The following is a 14,563-nucleotide window of genomic DNA, read 5'->3' on the forward strand; positions in this document are numbered from 1 at the left end:
AGAAAAAGGCAAACTGACCCCTGAACAAAGCCAAGAATACCAAAGGTAGACACCTCCATGCTAAATCAAGCCAAGATTGTAGCCAGCAGAAGTGTCAAAAGGTATAGACCTTGGCCTTGTTTCTGGTCAAAGTTACTACTGAGGAACCTATATACAAAGGTAATCCCACTTCTCCTCAAGGTCTAGGACTCTAATTCCCACTAATAAAGTGCCCCCACAGCCCCAAACCAAAACTGTATTTAATATGGCTACAGAATGCAGTATCTCAAAGTGCTTCACAGAAGCAACTGAAACCTCTAAATTAAACACAGGCCTCAGAAGAATTTCACATATGAAGTTCCAAAGAATGTAAGCTTGTAACAACAGCAAAAAATTTTTAAAAGTCCTACTAACCACAGGAATAAGCACTTCCGGAGGAATTCTGTAAGGATACCTAACTTAAAACTGAAAAATAACCTCCTGCTGAATACAACTAGATTCTAGATATATACCTATTTTAAGCACATTTCTGAACTCACATCAAAAGGGGGTGGACAACTCCCAGAGGTTCCCATCCTCCATGCCCCAAGGGGGGAAAAAGGGCCCAGACGTGAGATCAGAGGATTGCAGTCTACCAGGCCACAGGAAGAGGGTCCCAGGAAGCAAAAGCCGGTACTAGCTGTGCAACCAGGAAACTGAGTGAGCCCTGAGCAAGCATCAAGTTTGGGGAGCTAAACCCAAAACTCCTGTTTTCAAGCGAGGGGTTCATGAAGGGAGCAATGTGGTCTCAGACCAGCAGCGCCCCCTGGCATCAGGCCGAGGCAATCACAATTTCTCTAAGGGAGGAAGGCGTCTCCTATTCAATCACTCTATCAAAAAGATAATGGGCCCAAAGCCTGCAAGGTTATAAAAGTTTTATTTTAAATTTCCCCAGACTAGAAATAATAAGATGTCCCTCAATAGGGGAATGGATAAGCTAACTGTAGTATATGCATACAATGGACTATTATACAGTAAAGAAATGAGCTATCAAGCTCCAAAAGAACATGAAAGAACCTAAAATACACATTTCTAAATCAAGGAAGACAGTCTAAAACAGTGGTATACTATATGATTCCACTTTATGACATCCTGAAAGCCGCAAGGCTGCAAAGACGGTAAAAAAGATCAGTGGTTGCCAGGGACCCAGGGGCTCAGCGGGGAGAGACGAGCAGGTGAAGCACAGCCAGCTGGTAGGGCAAGGGTATTATTCTGCAAGGCACTAAAGGAGCAGATATACGACATTATGCACTTGTCAAAGCCCCCAGAATTTACAACACAAAGAGCGAATCCTAAATAAACAATGGACTGCAGTGAATAAAAACATGCCAATATCAACTTGTCCATTAGAACAAATGTACCACAAGAATCCTAGATGCTAATAACAGAGGGGAAGGACAGCAGAGGAAATATGTGAGGGCTCTGAACCTCCTGTGAAAATTTTCTCTAAGCTGATATCTGCTCTACAGTCCATTCAAAAAGGACATGAATTCAAGACGATAGATAATCAAAGATGACCAGAAATATAATGAAATGAGGATCATAAATGCGAATCAGGAAATTCACAAGTACTTCAGGTGCTGGTAGTATTATATACAGGCTATAAAATAGCCATATGGAATCACAGAAATTAAAAAGCATAAAACAGGATTAAAATGACCAAATAGATGTGAATGGTAATCAAATTTCAGGTATGAAATAGTGCAATGGTAAAGTTTAAAATTCAACTGGTGGAGTAAACTGTTTAAATAGCAAAGCTCAAGAGAGACTTGGGTAAGTATGAAGAAATTATTCAACATATTAAACTGGGCATGGTGGTGCAAGCCTGTCATCCCAGTACGTGGGAGACTGAGGCAGGAGGATCACTGCGAATTTGAGACTGCCCTGGGTTACATAGTGAGTTCAAAGTTAGGCAGAACTACATAGCAAGACCCTGTCTCTAAAGAAGAAAGGAAGGAAGGAAGGAAGGAAGGAAGGAAGGAAGGAAGGAAGGAAGGAAGGAAAGGAAGGAAAGAAGGAAGGAAAGAAGGAAGGAAAGAAGGAAGAAGACAGGAAGGAAGGAAGGAAGGTTATTCAATATATAAATAGAACAAAGTCACGTGTACGAAAACTTTGAGAAGAAAATTGATGCATATTCTACAGTAACATTCTACTAACAGACATACTAAGGAGGTTTAATATACACCCAGATGAAGTTTCAAAATTAAAACACAACTGTTCAACACACAACAGACTTCTCCACAATAACAACAGAAGCCAGAAGACAAGGAACAATAAATATCCTCACAAGTGTGAAAAATATAACTCTCAATTAATGAGTTCCATTCTGCAGTAAAAATAATAATCACAATAAGATTTATTAGATGTAAATGTATCTACATCTAACAAAATAGTTTCCAAATGTGTAAAGAAGAAATTAAAAACTAGGGATGTAACTCAGTAGTAGAACACTTGCCTAGCATGTGTGAGACATTATTATTCTACTAATCTCTAGGTTGACGTTTTGGACTTTTGAAAATTTAATGATGTAACTTTCCTCTAAGGAGCTGTTTACACTTCCTCACTGAAATCACATTAACTGACACACTTACTACATTGCACAAGATTTGTTCACTTAATCCTTACAGCAATTTGAGCTAAGGATCATTATTATGTCCATTTTATAGACAACAAAAATACAACTCAGAGAAGGAAAACAAGTTGCTCCAAGTCACACTAAAGAGGCAAATCTGGCGTGTCTGATTCCTAAATCTTTGCCATTAATCACATACACACTGTCATCTCTAGGCTGCATATTATTAACCAACGCTCAGTATTTATTTCCATCCTCCGGGTCCCCCTGACTGCTCTCCCAGAATCCCCTGCAGCGAGAGTTCTCAATTCAATTCAGCTTCTGCAATCACATGACCGCTAGTGGAATGTGGTTGCCAGGAGAAAAGGAAAGCACATCTCTTCTGGGACTCTAAGGGGCAAAAAGAAAATTCCAATAGATGGGATTGTTTCCCGTGAATTCCATGGTCTGTTATCTTGCCGCATGCTTTTGAAGTGTGCAGCAGATGGTGGCTCAGCCAGAGCAACTCCTTGACCTCTGAGTTGTTGCTGCGATTGTTTGACCTTGAAATCAATAGTCCATAGGCAACCTCCAGCCTGGACGCCTCTAGACCTTGCAAATACTTAGTTCTTTTTGTTAAATCACTTCCTCCATGAAGTACACAACCTTTCCTGAACTCAACAAATAAATACCAGCTTGATGGAATTCTATTCACCTGAAGACCTTAGAAAATTATGAATATAACCCACACGTGACATAGTTTCATCTTTAGAGTATCGTCAGCCAAACCACTTGTTCCTCTGATTTCTTACATAAACACAAAATGCATGCAAGACTTCTAGAAGGATGCCTTGAGTGATAGAAGCTCTGTATACTACTTTCCTTCTGTGCTCAGGAATTGCAGGATAGAGATCAACATTCTTCATGGGGCATCTCACCTATACTATTAGAAGATGTTTTTCTTCATTGCAAACCTTTACAAAGAACATACACTTTAAAAAAATGTTTTTGGAAAGGGAAGCAACACTATAGTTATTCATAAAATATGTATTTTCAAAATGAAGAGCTATTCTAACTCATGAAAGTATAATACATGCATTAATATCATTAAATATCATCTGAGGAAGTACAATCTCTCATTAAAGAACCTGAATCTTATCATCAAAAAGAGCTGGGTTCCAATTTCAGTTGAGTCACAGGGATAATGTGCATCGAAGAAGTGCTTGGGTTCTCTGACCTTCAGTTTATTCAGCCTTAGAAATGTGATGTCTACAGTGATCTCCAAAACTTATTATAACAATTTAAAAAGAGATTCTATGATGAAAACATCCACTGTGAAAGGCAGATGCAGTAATTACTAAATAAATGTTAAACTGTCTTGTATTTCTTAAATATGTTATGGAAAAAAATTATCCCCACCTGCAAACTATTCATAAAACAAATTTTCATGAAGTAGAAATTCCATATTTATACAAATATATTAGTGGGAAAGCTCCTATAAGACAATGTCAAAAAACATAGGTAACTAGTAATTAGTCCTCAGACAAGTATAGCTCACCAATTCAATTTCCCTTTGAATCTCTTCAGCATTTTAATTCCTCCTAGTCTACCACTCTTCGCTCCAAAATACAGCATTCTGAATACTACAACAAACATGAAAGCACATGGCAAGTATTCAAGAACCACTGGGTTCAACCGCCAGCATGATGGATGGATGGATGGTTGGATGGATGGATGGATGGATAGATTAGATAGATAGATAGATAGATAGATAGATAGATAGATAGATAGATAGGCACTGAAGAAATTTTATGCATTATCATTATGATGCTAGTACTTGTCTGCTTTTATTTAAGCATTACCACTAAAACACAGTTTCTAGAAATGGTCATAAGTAAGTAAGATGGGAAAAGAACAATAATTAACTGCTAAAGCAAATTCCAACACAACAAAGAACTGGAAATGGGCACCTTACTGTAGCTCTTCAGCCCAAACGTAAGTTCGCAGTGCTTTCATGTTAGCAATAAAGCACAGTGTCATCCCCTTTAGATATTTTGGTACATTATATGAGGATATGCCGTAGTGAATGAAATGATTTACAAGGTGACAATAAGTAGTGACAGTGAAGGATGACACTCAAAATGCCCTTGTCCCCATGAGTCTCAACTTAAGGTCATTTCCTGACTTCCTTCCCACTACCTGTCACTGTCCTGATTCCCAGATTACAGTATCCGCAGTGGAAATGAGAAAAGCAAAAAACTTCAGACGGGTGAGTTTCGAGGTAGTAACAACTGACAAGAATGAACCGAAGAGGCCCTGTAGAGAGCTCCCTAACTGAGCAACGAAAATGTGACGTTCTGTTGACTAGAGCCCATTTTTAATTCATGAACAACTTTGATTGTACAGTATATGGTTACAGAATATCTTACTTAAAATACGTAATTTGGATTATTTCAAAGTAGATCTTGGAAACGAACCTCATTTGGCTCTTCACCGCCTTTGACTTGATTTTCACCCATTTCTCCACTCTCATAGCTGCTATTCTTCTCAACCCACAACTCAGATTTCTCTACAGTCAGCCGAAGTTGGTCTAGATCTGCCTTGATTTGCTTGTAGTTATCTACATCTTGATTGGACACCAGTAATTGCACCTAAAAACAAAAGAATTTCAATCCTTAATGTATTTGTAGTACTTCTCTTATTCTTATTTCCTTTAGATATAAAATGCCAAGTCTTTAAACATTTCTTGATTGAAGTCAGTATTATGCTGACCATGAAAATTTACTCCGAAGTGTCTGTAAATTCCAACCAGTACATTCCACTGTTATAAAGAACTTTTTAAAAAATATATGCCATAGCCAGACTTTTCAAAGTACTAAAAAAGTAATTTAACATAAAAGATACCTTCACTCTAATTTCATCTTTGATACTAATTTTTATGAGACTCTTTGAAAACAGGTAGAAACATAAGTAGAAAACAGAGATACAACCAAAGCATCATTGTAAATTTTATTTTATTATAATGTATGTGTATTATGATTCGCAAATATATGCAAAGTTGTTTATAGTTATGTGATTGCCATTATCTCATATTCATTAGCATGTTCTTGCAAACCTTCCTAATAAGGTGCCCTATTAAATATAGTAAATATTAATGGAATATAAATACCTCTGAGAATATAAATACCTATGAGAAAGCTCATAGGTATTATTAATTAATAATCTTATGTTGATGTCTTATTCAAAGATCACAAAGAACAAGATTAGCTCTCTAACAATTCCTTTCTTTTGGATTAATAATTTTTTTCAGTTATAAAGTATTTATTTTGAAGCTCTTGTCTGTCATACCCAATGTATCAATACCAAGTGGGGTAAAACTGCATGGGAAATACTTCCAAGAATCAACAACTGGGACCTCACCTTATTGCAAAGTTTTTGAACACAAAAAAGAAATCACCAAGAGAGTGAAAAGACGATCCACAGATATGGAAAAAATTTTAGCCAATTGTCACTCAGACATAGGACTTCTACCTAGAACATACTGAGGAAAACTGAACTAAAGAAAATCAGACCCCCGCCCCCAAATTCAAAGACTCAACCCAAAAAGGGCACCTGAGATGAATACATACTTCTCACATGAAGAAATACAAATAGCAAATAAATATATGAAAAAGTGTTCAACATCATTGGTCATTCGAGAGATGCAAATTCAAACACTGAGATTTCATCTTACCCCAGAAAAAGTGGCTATCATCAAGAAATCAACCAATAACAAATGCTGGAGGGGCTGTGGGGAGGAAGAACTCTTCTCCACTGTTGGTGGCAGTGCAGACTACTGCAACCACTGTGAAAATCAGTACGGAGATTCCTTAAAAGCTAGGATTAGAGGTCCCATTCAAGCCAGCTATTCCCCATCTGGGTATTTTCCCATAGGAATTAAAAACATCATACCACAGCGATATATATTCACCCATGTTTAGAGCAGCACAACTGGTAATTGCCAAATCCTGGAAACAACTCAAATGCCCATTAACTGAGGAATGGATAAAAAGATACGATATCTTTATACAAGGAGTACTACTCAGCCATAAAGAAGGAGCAAGTTGATTCTTTTATAGGTAAATGGATGCAACTTGAGACCATACTCATTAGTGAAATAAATCAGACTCATGTAAACATTGTATTTTCTCCATGGTGTGAGAAACTTTAGAGTACATAAGGTCTGAAATGTACAGTAGGTACTGTGAAGTGGGAAAAAAATCATTAAAAGGAAAAAGGAAATAGGATGGAGGAAAGGAAAAAAGGAAGTAAGGGAAAAGGGGGGACATGCAAGTTAGTTATATATTAGCATCTCCCTGTTCACAGAAAAGGAAGATCTGCACTAATATCGACTGGAGAATTTTTTATGCTTGTACTCTGAGTAACTACTGTAAAGATAATACTATTCAATGTATTTATTAATTACTGTTATTCTCCTATCATCTTGTTATGAAATTTTGTTCTACCTTTTTTCCATAAAATAAAAAAAAAATAAAATGTGGGGTCAAAATAATAGCAGTGGCAACAAAATTCCTAATAGTATTATTATCCTCCAGTGCCTTCCTGAGTCTTAATGCCTATCATTGATATTAAAGGGATTAACTGAATATCACTTGCGAGGAACTTTTTCTAAAACAGATCATGTCTTGGCATAGACAAAGCCCAATCTATCTGCAAAAATAGAAAATGTTCCCAGGGAAAGACAGGGAGCTACATTAGCTCTGCAACACCGAAGTCATGGCAGATGTTATAAGCAATATTTTCAATGTTTTGGCTCTGGTTCATATTAAGACTACTCCATCTTATCTTTTTTTTTTTTTTTCCCAGCCTGGAGAACTGGGGATTGAACCCAGGGCTTGCTCACGCCAGACAACTGCTCGACCACTGGGCTGTATCTCCAGTCTCAGCCTTACCTGCTTAAATGCCTGTAAAACTTCCGCTCTCTGGCTGAAGTGCTTGAACAGCAGCTGCAGGGCTCCCGACAGCAAAGGAGCGTAGTCGTGCATAATCAGGTGAATGAGGACCCGCAGAAACGTCCTGCCTCCTTCATCGTCAAGTTGGACGGGATTTTTTTCCTTTCTAGAGAAGGAAAAATGGTTACAAAGTAGCACATTGACATAATATCTATATTAAAGTGATTCAAATTACATCTGTTTTCAGAGGTTTGTCCGTTCTTTCCCAAATTAGCGAGTGAAAAGGAAGAACTTTTTACTTTTTTCCCCCTCATGTAACTGATAGGAAACAACCACAAAGAAAAATTTGTGTTTGGTGCTACAGCAGGGATGACTAGCCATTCTAGTTGGTCCAGACTGAAGGAGTTCTAAGGCAACTGGGATCAGCTGGTCATCTATTTGTAGAGAAAAGATAGTCATCTTTCTAATCCAAAAGTTTTTGAAATTTCTATGCATTGTGTTTTTAAAAATTTGTTTATTAGTACATGTTTGTGGTTCATCATGAACATATTCATTGTGGGTAGCAGATGCCTATACTTGACACATCTTATTTTTTCTCTGTGCGTTTTATTTATTTTGTACTGGGAATCGAACTCAGGACCTTGTGCTTGCCAGGCAGGTGCTTGTGCCACTGAGCTATTTCTCTGGCCCTTTTCTGTGCATTCCAGACTCTCACATCCTCCTCTACCCAGTAGCTCACGTAGTAGACATATTGGTTTCATATTCTTGGGTTCATATATAGGACATTTATTTGAAAGTTTGGAGCACTGACTACAAATATCACTCCCACAAAAATCCAGTTTCTTGCAGGAATTTGATATCCCCTCTTTTTATTAGTGTATGTTTATGAAATATGATAACTGCATTCATCTTGGGAAACTGATACATACACATATCGCATCTGAATTATTTTCACTCCTCCTGCCCCCTCCCACCCTTCCATCTCCCTGACCCTCAGATGTCATTCCCATCTCCACATTCCAAAAGCATTTCTGGAGAGCATATCCAATGACTGATTTTCCCCAGGGCCGGTGAGAGCCCCAAGATAGGGGAGAGGGCTGGGGAAGTACAGGCCACACACGCACAACCACCACCGCAGCAGCTCTTTATGTCTGATATAATGGGACTCTGAATAAGATTCCAGTGGAAGACAGGGCCTATCTATAGGCATGTACTGTTTAATGATGGGAATACATTGAAAAACACATGCTTCGGCAATGGTGCGACTGTGTGAACACTACAGAGTACGTTTACGCACACTATATATAGGTAACACACACACATATACAGCCTTTGTATGTGCAGACAGTGTAGCCTACTGCCCCTAAGGCTATGATAAGCAAAAGAACGCAAGCTTAAAACAAGCACAAGGGAAACACTGATCTAACACAGAGTACCGCTTTACAATAAACTCTGCTTTAAATACATGTACCCTCTAAAATAGCGATGAAAAAATATATGCAGACATACACCAGTACCATAGTCATCTTTTATCATCATCAAGTATTATGTCTTGTATGCGATTGTATGTGCCACACTTTAATACAACAGGCAGCAAAGTAGTTTGTTTATACCAGCATCACCAAAAAGGTGAGGAATCCACTGCGCTCTGACAATAGGACAGCTAAGAGGCCACAGTCCATAGGATCTTCCCACTCCATTATAATTTTGTGGGACCAGCATTGTATACAGGGTCCATCACTGACCAAAATATTACACAGCACATGGCTGTATGCTAAGGTAAAATCATGCAAAGTTTCTTTCTTTCTTCCAGATATGATGAAATACTTCAACAGGAAAACACATCAAAAATGTTACTATGATACAAAAACAAACCTACACCAAATATTCACTGAGGATAAAAACCTTTTTTGGGGAGTGCCTTAATTCTTAGTCCTGTTTCTCTAACAAAAAAATAAATAAATAAAATTTTAAAAAAATTTAGTACAGCCATTGTGGACTGTTATGTTTTCTAATGAAATGAACACCAGATTCTCGATAATTTTAGCTTAGCTATTTCACTTTTTTATTTTGATTGCTATTACCTTCATTTCTGGGAAAAAAGATACAACTGCACAACAATAAATGCTAGGACGCCTGACAGCAAAGTAGAGTCGTTCTGCCAAAGGCATCTCATTTTCACTAATCACAGATATTTCCAACTGGCAGAAAATAGCTTTATTTCTCACCTATAAAGTTAATGATAACATTACAAGAAGTTACTTTCTTGCCTCAAATATCTCAGATGCATGGAAGCAGTATTTTACAAGACGCAGTGATGTTTATATCAAGGAAGTTAAAGGGCATGCTGGTGCTGTCATTATTTGAGAAAAGAAAAGCAAAGAATTCAGGGAAAAGTTTAATATGCGGATCTCATCTTGCTTGTCCTTTTTTTTTTTAACCTGACCTAAAGAAAAGCAACACTTTCTCCTCTAGAGCAAATTGGTAGCTCGCTTTCTGGTAAAAATTACATTAGCAACATCGAGGGTCTAAAAATAGATATATGGAGGTGAATAATAACAAAGTAGCAATACAACTATAGTAAAATTTTATTCCCAGGTAAGATAAAGATGCGTAAATGTTACCGTACCTTCCAGCAAACATAGTTTCTGCCTGAGCTGCTATTTCATCTATATCAGGAACAATAGCTGCAAGGAATAAAGGTGAAATCTATTCTTTATCTTAATTAGGAGCCGCAAGATTCATACTAATAGTAGCTTACTTAAAAAATGTTTTGCCGTAATTTCTTTATGCCACCACAGGTCTGTTAATAACTTTTAAAAATTACAATATCATTCTACTTCAACATTAACATTTTAAATTAAGGTTTCCATTTATTTCTTATTCCTTTGGTGCCGGGGGTCGAACACAGGCCCTTGTGAATATTGTGTCTATTTTTTAATGGAAACTGTATTTTAAACTAATGTATTATTGTCATCAAAGGTAGATTTAAAAGACCAGACAGCACCATCTACAAAGGAACCTTTTATCTATGTGAATATATCTACCTCCATTACGTGTGTGTACTATATATGGGGACATACATACATGTAACTTAAACTGGTGATGATATGGTAGGATCATTCTTTTTAAAATCAAAACATACATAAAATGAGCCTTATTGCTGTACAGTATTTTTTTTCTTCCACAGTATTGAGAATTGAACCCAGAGCCACCCTCACTCTAAGATTCATCCCCAGTTCCTTAATCCAGACAAAGTGGTCTTTTTTACCTAAGCTTATTAACTTCTAAAATTCCATCTCTTTTTTTATGTGAAGGGTGTTTTCTTTCTTCTTTATGCAAATAACTCATGTGTCCTCACCGTACCCCACCACTAATATTCTGGGGATGCCTTTTTAAAAATAACATGTTTAAGTGATAAATCTACAATTCATGTCTCAACTCCAAAATACGGAAAGAAAATAGAGCAAGATATGCAAAGCGAAAAGCAGTGCCTCCCTTGCTCTCCGGAAAGATGCCCTTGGAAATACACACAAGGGGAGTGGCCATGCCAATGAGAGAGAATGGGTTGTCTGGGTGCCCCTCGACCTTCCCTCTGGTACTTTACTGACACTCAGAGCTCATGTTTCCAGAAATCTGGCTTCTGGGAGCCAATAATTATGATTCTTCTGTCAATTCAACCGCCAGCACAACTTTCTGGATCTGCCTTCTTGTTCCTGGAAATGGCCCGCTGGGGTTCTATACTTCTGAGAAGCAGAAAAGAGAGATGGTTGCAAAGGTGCCAGTGTGACTGCTCTCAGCGAGCCGGTCCCCGTCTGCTGGGGCCAGACTGCATTTGGGGTTTTGCAAATGATTCAGACACAGGCAGTGAAACATCAGTCCTGAAACATCCATTTTTATCTGCATATCTGCAATCACTGAATCCTTACTGTCAATTGAATGACAGATAAAGAACAGAACAGTTCCTAAGGCTGCCAGTGGTAATGGTATACAGAAAGTTTTGTATCCGTGGACAAGTCCTATCCTCAGAAAAAGAATTCTGTTAACTGGTTAAGTATTTCATGAGGTGGAGTTTCCAGCCTGCCATGGTTGGCCTGGTCTACCCAGAAAAATTGGCAATTTAATTTTTCATTGTCATAAAGTCCTTTCTATACTCACAAAAACTTAACAATCGTTTCTGTGCTCTTTGGTGCTAGGCTCCAAGTCTTGGAGATAGAGTCCCTTCATTCTTACACTTTTAAATGTGAAAAGTGAAATATAATTAAAGTTGATAATCAGGCAAAGTAAAAAAACATTCAAAACCAAACCAACAGGCACCTTCAGGCCTTTGGGGAATACCCCATCATTATTTTCAGTAAGGCGGTGGCTTCCCCACAATTTACCCTCCATTCTGACTATACTTTGATGCAGGCAGAAAAATTTCTCTTGGATTTTTACTAAAAAAGCATCATGCTAAATGGATGCAGAATGGAGCTGCAGGGACCTTGGGAGAGTCCTGACTTTTGGGAAGTAATTTAAGCCTTTTGCCCTTGGTTTTCTCATCTGTACAATGGAACAGTACATACCACCTCTGCCTCACAGAACTGGCAAGATCACAAAACATGAGGAGTTAGCACAAATAACAGCAAATACCTTCTCTGCTATTCCAGGCGAGTTACTTAATCCTCTGAGTTCTCTCACATCATCAGTGGAAATGATATCTACGTTTTTCTCTCATAGAAATACTGTTGTGTTTTTAAGATATGAAGGGCCTTTTCAAGTTCTTAAAAGATAAAATGCAAACAGCAAACACTGTCACCAAGAAGATACCTGAGGGCACCAAAGTGTCTGGGGAGCCATTGGCAGACGTCTCAGTAGCATCACTGTTCTCGCCAAACTCCTTCTTATATATGGACAGCATGTACGAGATCCTGTAATCGAGTCTGACACTCAGGATAAACTGTGAGAAATGACCAAAGCAGAAAAATTTTATAGTCATTAGCACAGTGTTTGAAAATGCAGTTCACAGCCCAACACCAAGAACACAGCCAGCAGCCTTTTGGGTGAACCAGTCACTTTATCCGGGAGCTCTGAGCATTCAGTTGCCCGCACACTTAGCAGTGTTAAGACTGAGGAGTGGGATGCATTTCTGCAAGTCAGTCTTGGTCAAATCCCACAGCAGTTTTTGGGAAAAAGGAAATTTCATTCCCCTCAACTGTTCCCGAATGTTCCAAGTAGAGGCTTTATGAGGGTCAGGATGAGGAGGGAACGGTGACATAATTGGACTAAACACCAAGCAGAGTATTCACTGGGTCCCCAGAGAGAATGCTGGAGCTGTGACCCTCACTCTTACATAAGAAGGCTGAGATTCAGGTATAGCGGAGTTGATTCCATTGGCGTCACAGTCAGTCTTAGAGCTGGGCTATAAGAAAACAGTTGAAACTACCTAGTTCTTGTGTGCCACAGATTTTCCCCATCGGAGGCTTGTGCTGTCGTCAGTATTCTCATTCTTTGATGTAATGACAGAAGCTAAGGAGCTAGTAAGGTTCCAGACTAGCCAGTGCCACAAAAATGAAAATACTTGAAGCCCACTGGCCGCAAGAAACCAAGAACCAAGTTGAGAAAACAAAATACTACATCATTAACATGATAGAGGATGAAACCATGCAACATAAATACCACAGAGATAGCAGATCGGAGAAGAAGTCAGAATTGCTACAGATTAGAGGATTCACATAGCTATCTTCCACCCAGACGGCCTTAGATGGGCCCAATTCAACCTTTGATCTCGGTGTAATTATCAACAGTGTCCCCTACGTGCCAAAAAGGCTCTCATTTGGACAGGAAGCAACATGGCCACTCAAGGCTTAGGTGGTATCATCTACCCTTAGCCCTCGCTACATCTGCCACCCTGTGTCGTATCTACCCCCTCCCCACTTCTGCCCTCATGCTCTCTCAGACATCTCTGTCCCGGGGACACTGGCACACCTGCGATTTCTCTCTGGCACCCCTCACACTGTTCAGAGTCCACTTTTCCTTGACTATTCTTCCCTCCACGCCATAAGAACCATCTTTGAAATATCTTCCATGGTCCAGTCTAAAGTCTTTTGTAAATGAAACTTTGGTTGGTTTCCCAGTCAGAATGGGACAAAACTCCCTCCCTCCCATCCTCTCCCTCTCTCTCTCTCTCTCCCTTCTGCCCCTCCATCTCTCTTTCTTTCTTTCTCCCTTCATTTTGCTAGATATTCGTGCTCTTCTGGGCAGGAAACACACCCCCTATCAGCCGTGTACGGTTAAATTCACCACACCTTTGTTCAGTCAGGTACTGAGGAAGGCGCCAGGGACACAAAAAAGTACCAAAGATGTACTTCCTGCTTTTGAAGAACTCACAGTCCCCAGGGGAAGACAAACACCAAAGAGATTCTTTTATGAGCACATGGTGAGCACGTAGCACATATTGAGTGACATGATCCCAGTAACTAAGGGGATTTTCAGAGCAGGAAAAAGACATGGGAAAGAAGATAGTGAGAAAGCTCTTAGCTTTGGCAGCCTGGAGCAGGCAGGGAGCAAAACTAGGCCGCAGGTGCCCAGCAAGTCAGGCATTTCATTAATGCTCTGCAACAAAGTGAAGAACAAATTATCCAAATGTGAAACATTAATAAAAAACACTGATCACTTTTAATTGAAGGTGAATACTCACAGATTAATTTCACATATATAACCAAAATAAAAACTTTCACTTTCTAATTGTCTAACTAAAAAAAATATAGAAGTTGGAAGAAAAAGAGGAGAGAGAAAAATGAAAACATGAGCAGAGAAAGACTTTAGAGAGGGTCAGATAGATACTCTAGGAGGCTGGGGCAGGACTGCAAGCTTAAACCCAGTCTGAACACGTTAGCAATTTAGTGAAAGCCTGTCTCAAAATTTTAAAAGAAAAAAATTTTCAAAGGGCTAAGGATGTGATTTAGTGAGAAGACATGGGGTCTCCTGAATGAGGGAGAGAGATGGGGTGAGTAGAGAGAAGGGGAGAGGAAGGTAAGAGGGAGGGGAGGGGAAGAAGAGA

At 38.9% G+C, this 14,563-nt stretch overlaps 1 protein-coding gene across 1 annotated transcript in view; it reads right to left on the reverse strand.

The window, feature by feature from the left end:
• Itpr2 (inositol 1,4,5-trisphosphate receptor, type 2) overlaps positions 1 to 14,563 on the reverse strand; it is a gene marked incomplete in the record, with an annotated part of 429,938 nt that overhangs the window by 245,350 nt on the left and 170,025 nt on the right. The window contains 4 exon segments of the mRNA XM_013511399.1: positions 5,047 to 5,220; positions 7,522 to 7,687; positions 10,151 to 10,208; positions 12,331 to 12,460. Coding sequence (XP_013366853.1) covers positions 5,047 to 5,220; positions 7,522 to 7,687; positions 10,151 to 10,208; positions 12,331 to 12,460 — 528 coding nt within the window.

Source organism: Chinchilla lanigera, unplaced genomic scaffold, assembly GCF_000276665.1.
Source record: "Chinchilla lanigera isolate Chin_1 unplaced genomic scaffold, ChiLan1.0 scaffold00012, whole genome shotgun sequence".
NCBI lineage: Eukaryota > Metazoa > Chordata > Mammalia > Rodentia > Chinchillidae > Chinchilla > Chinchilla lanigera.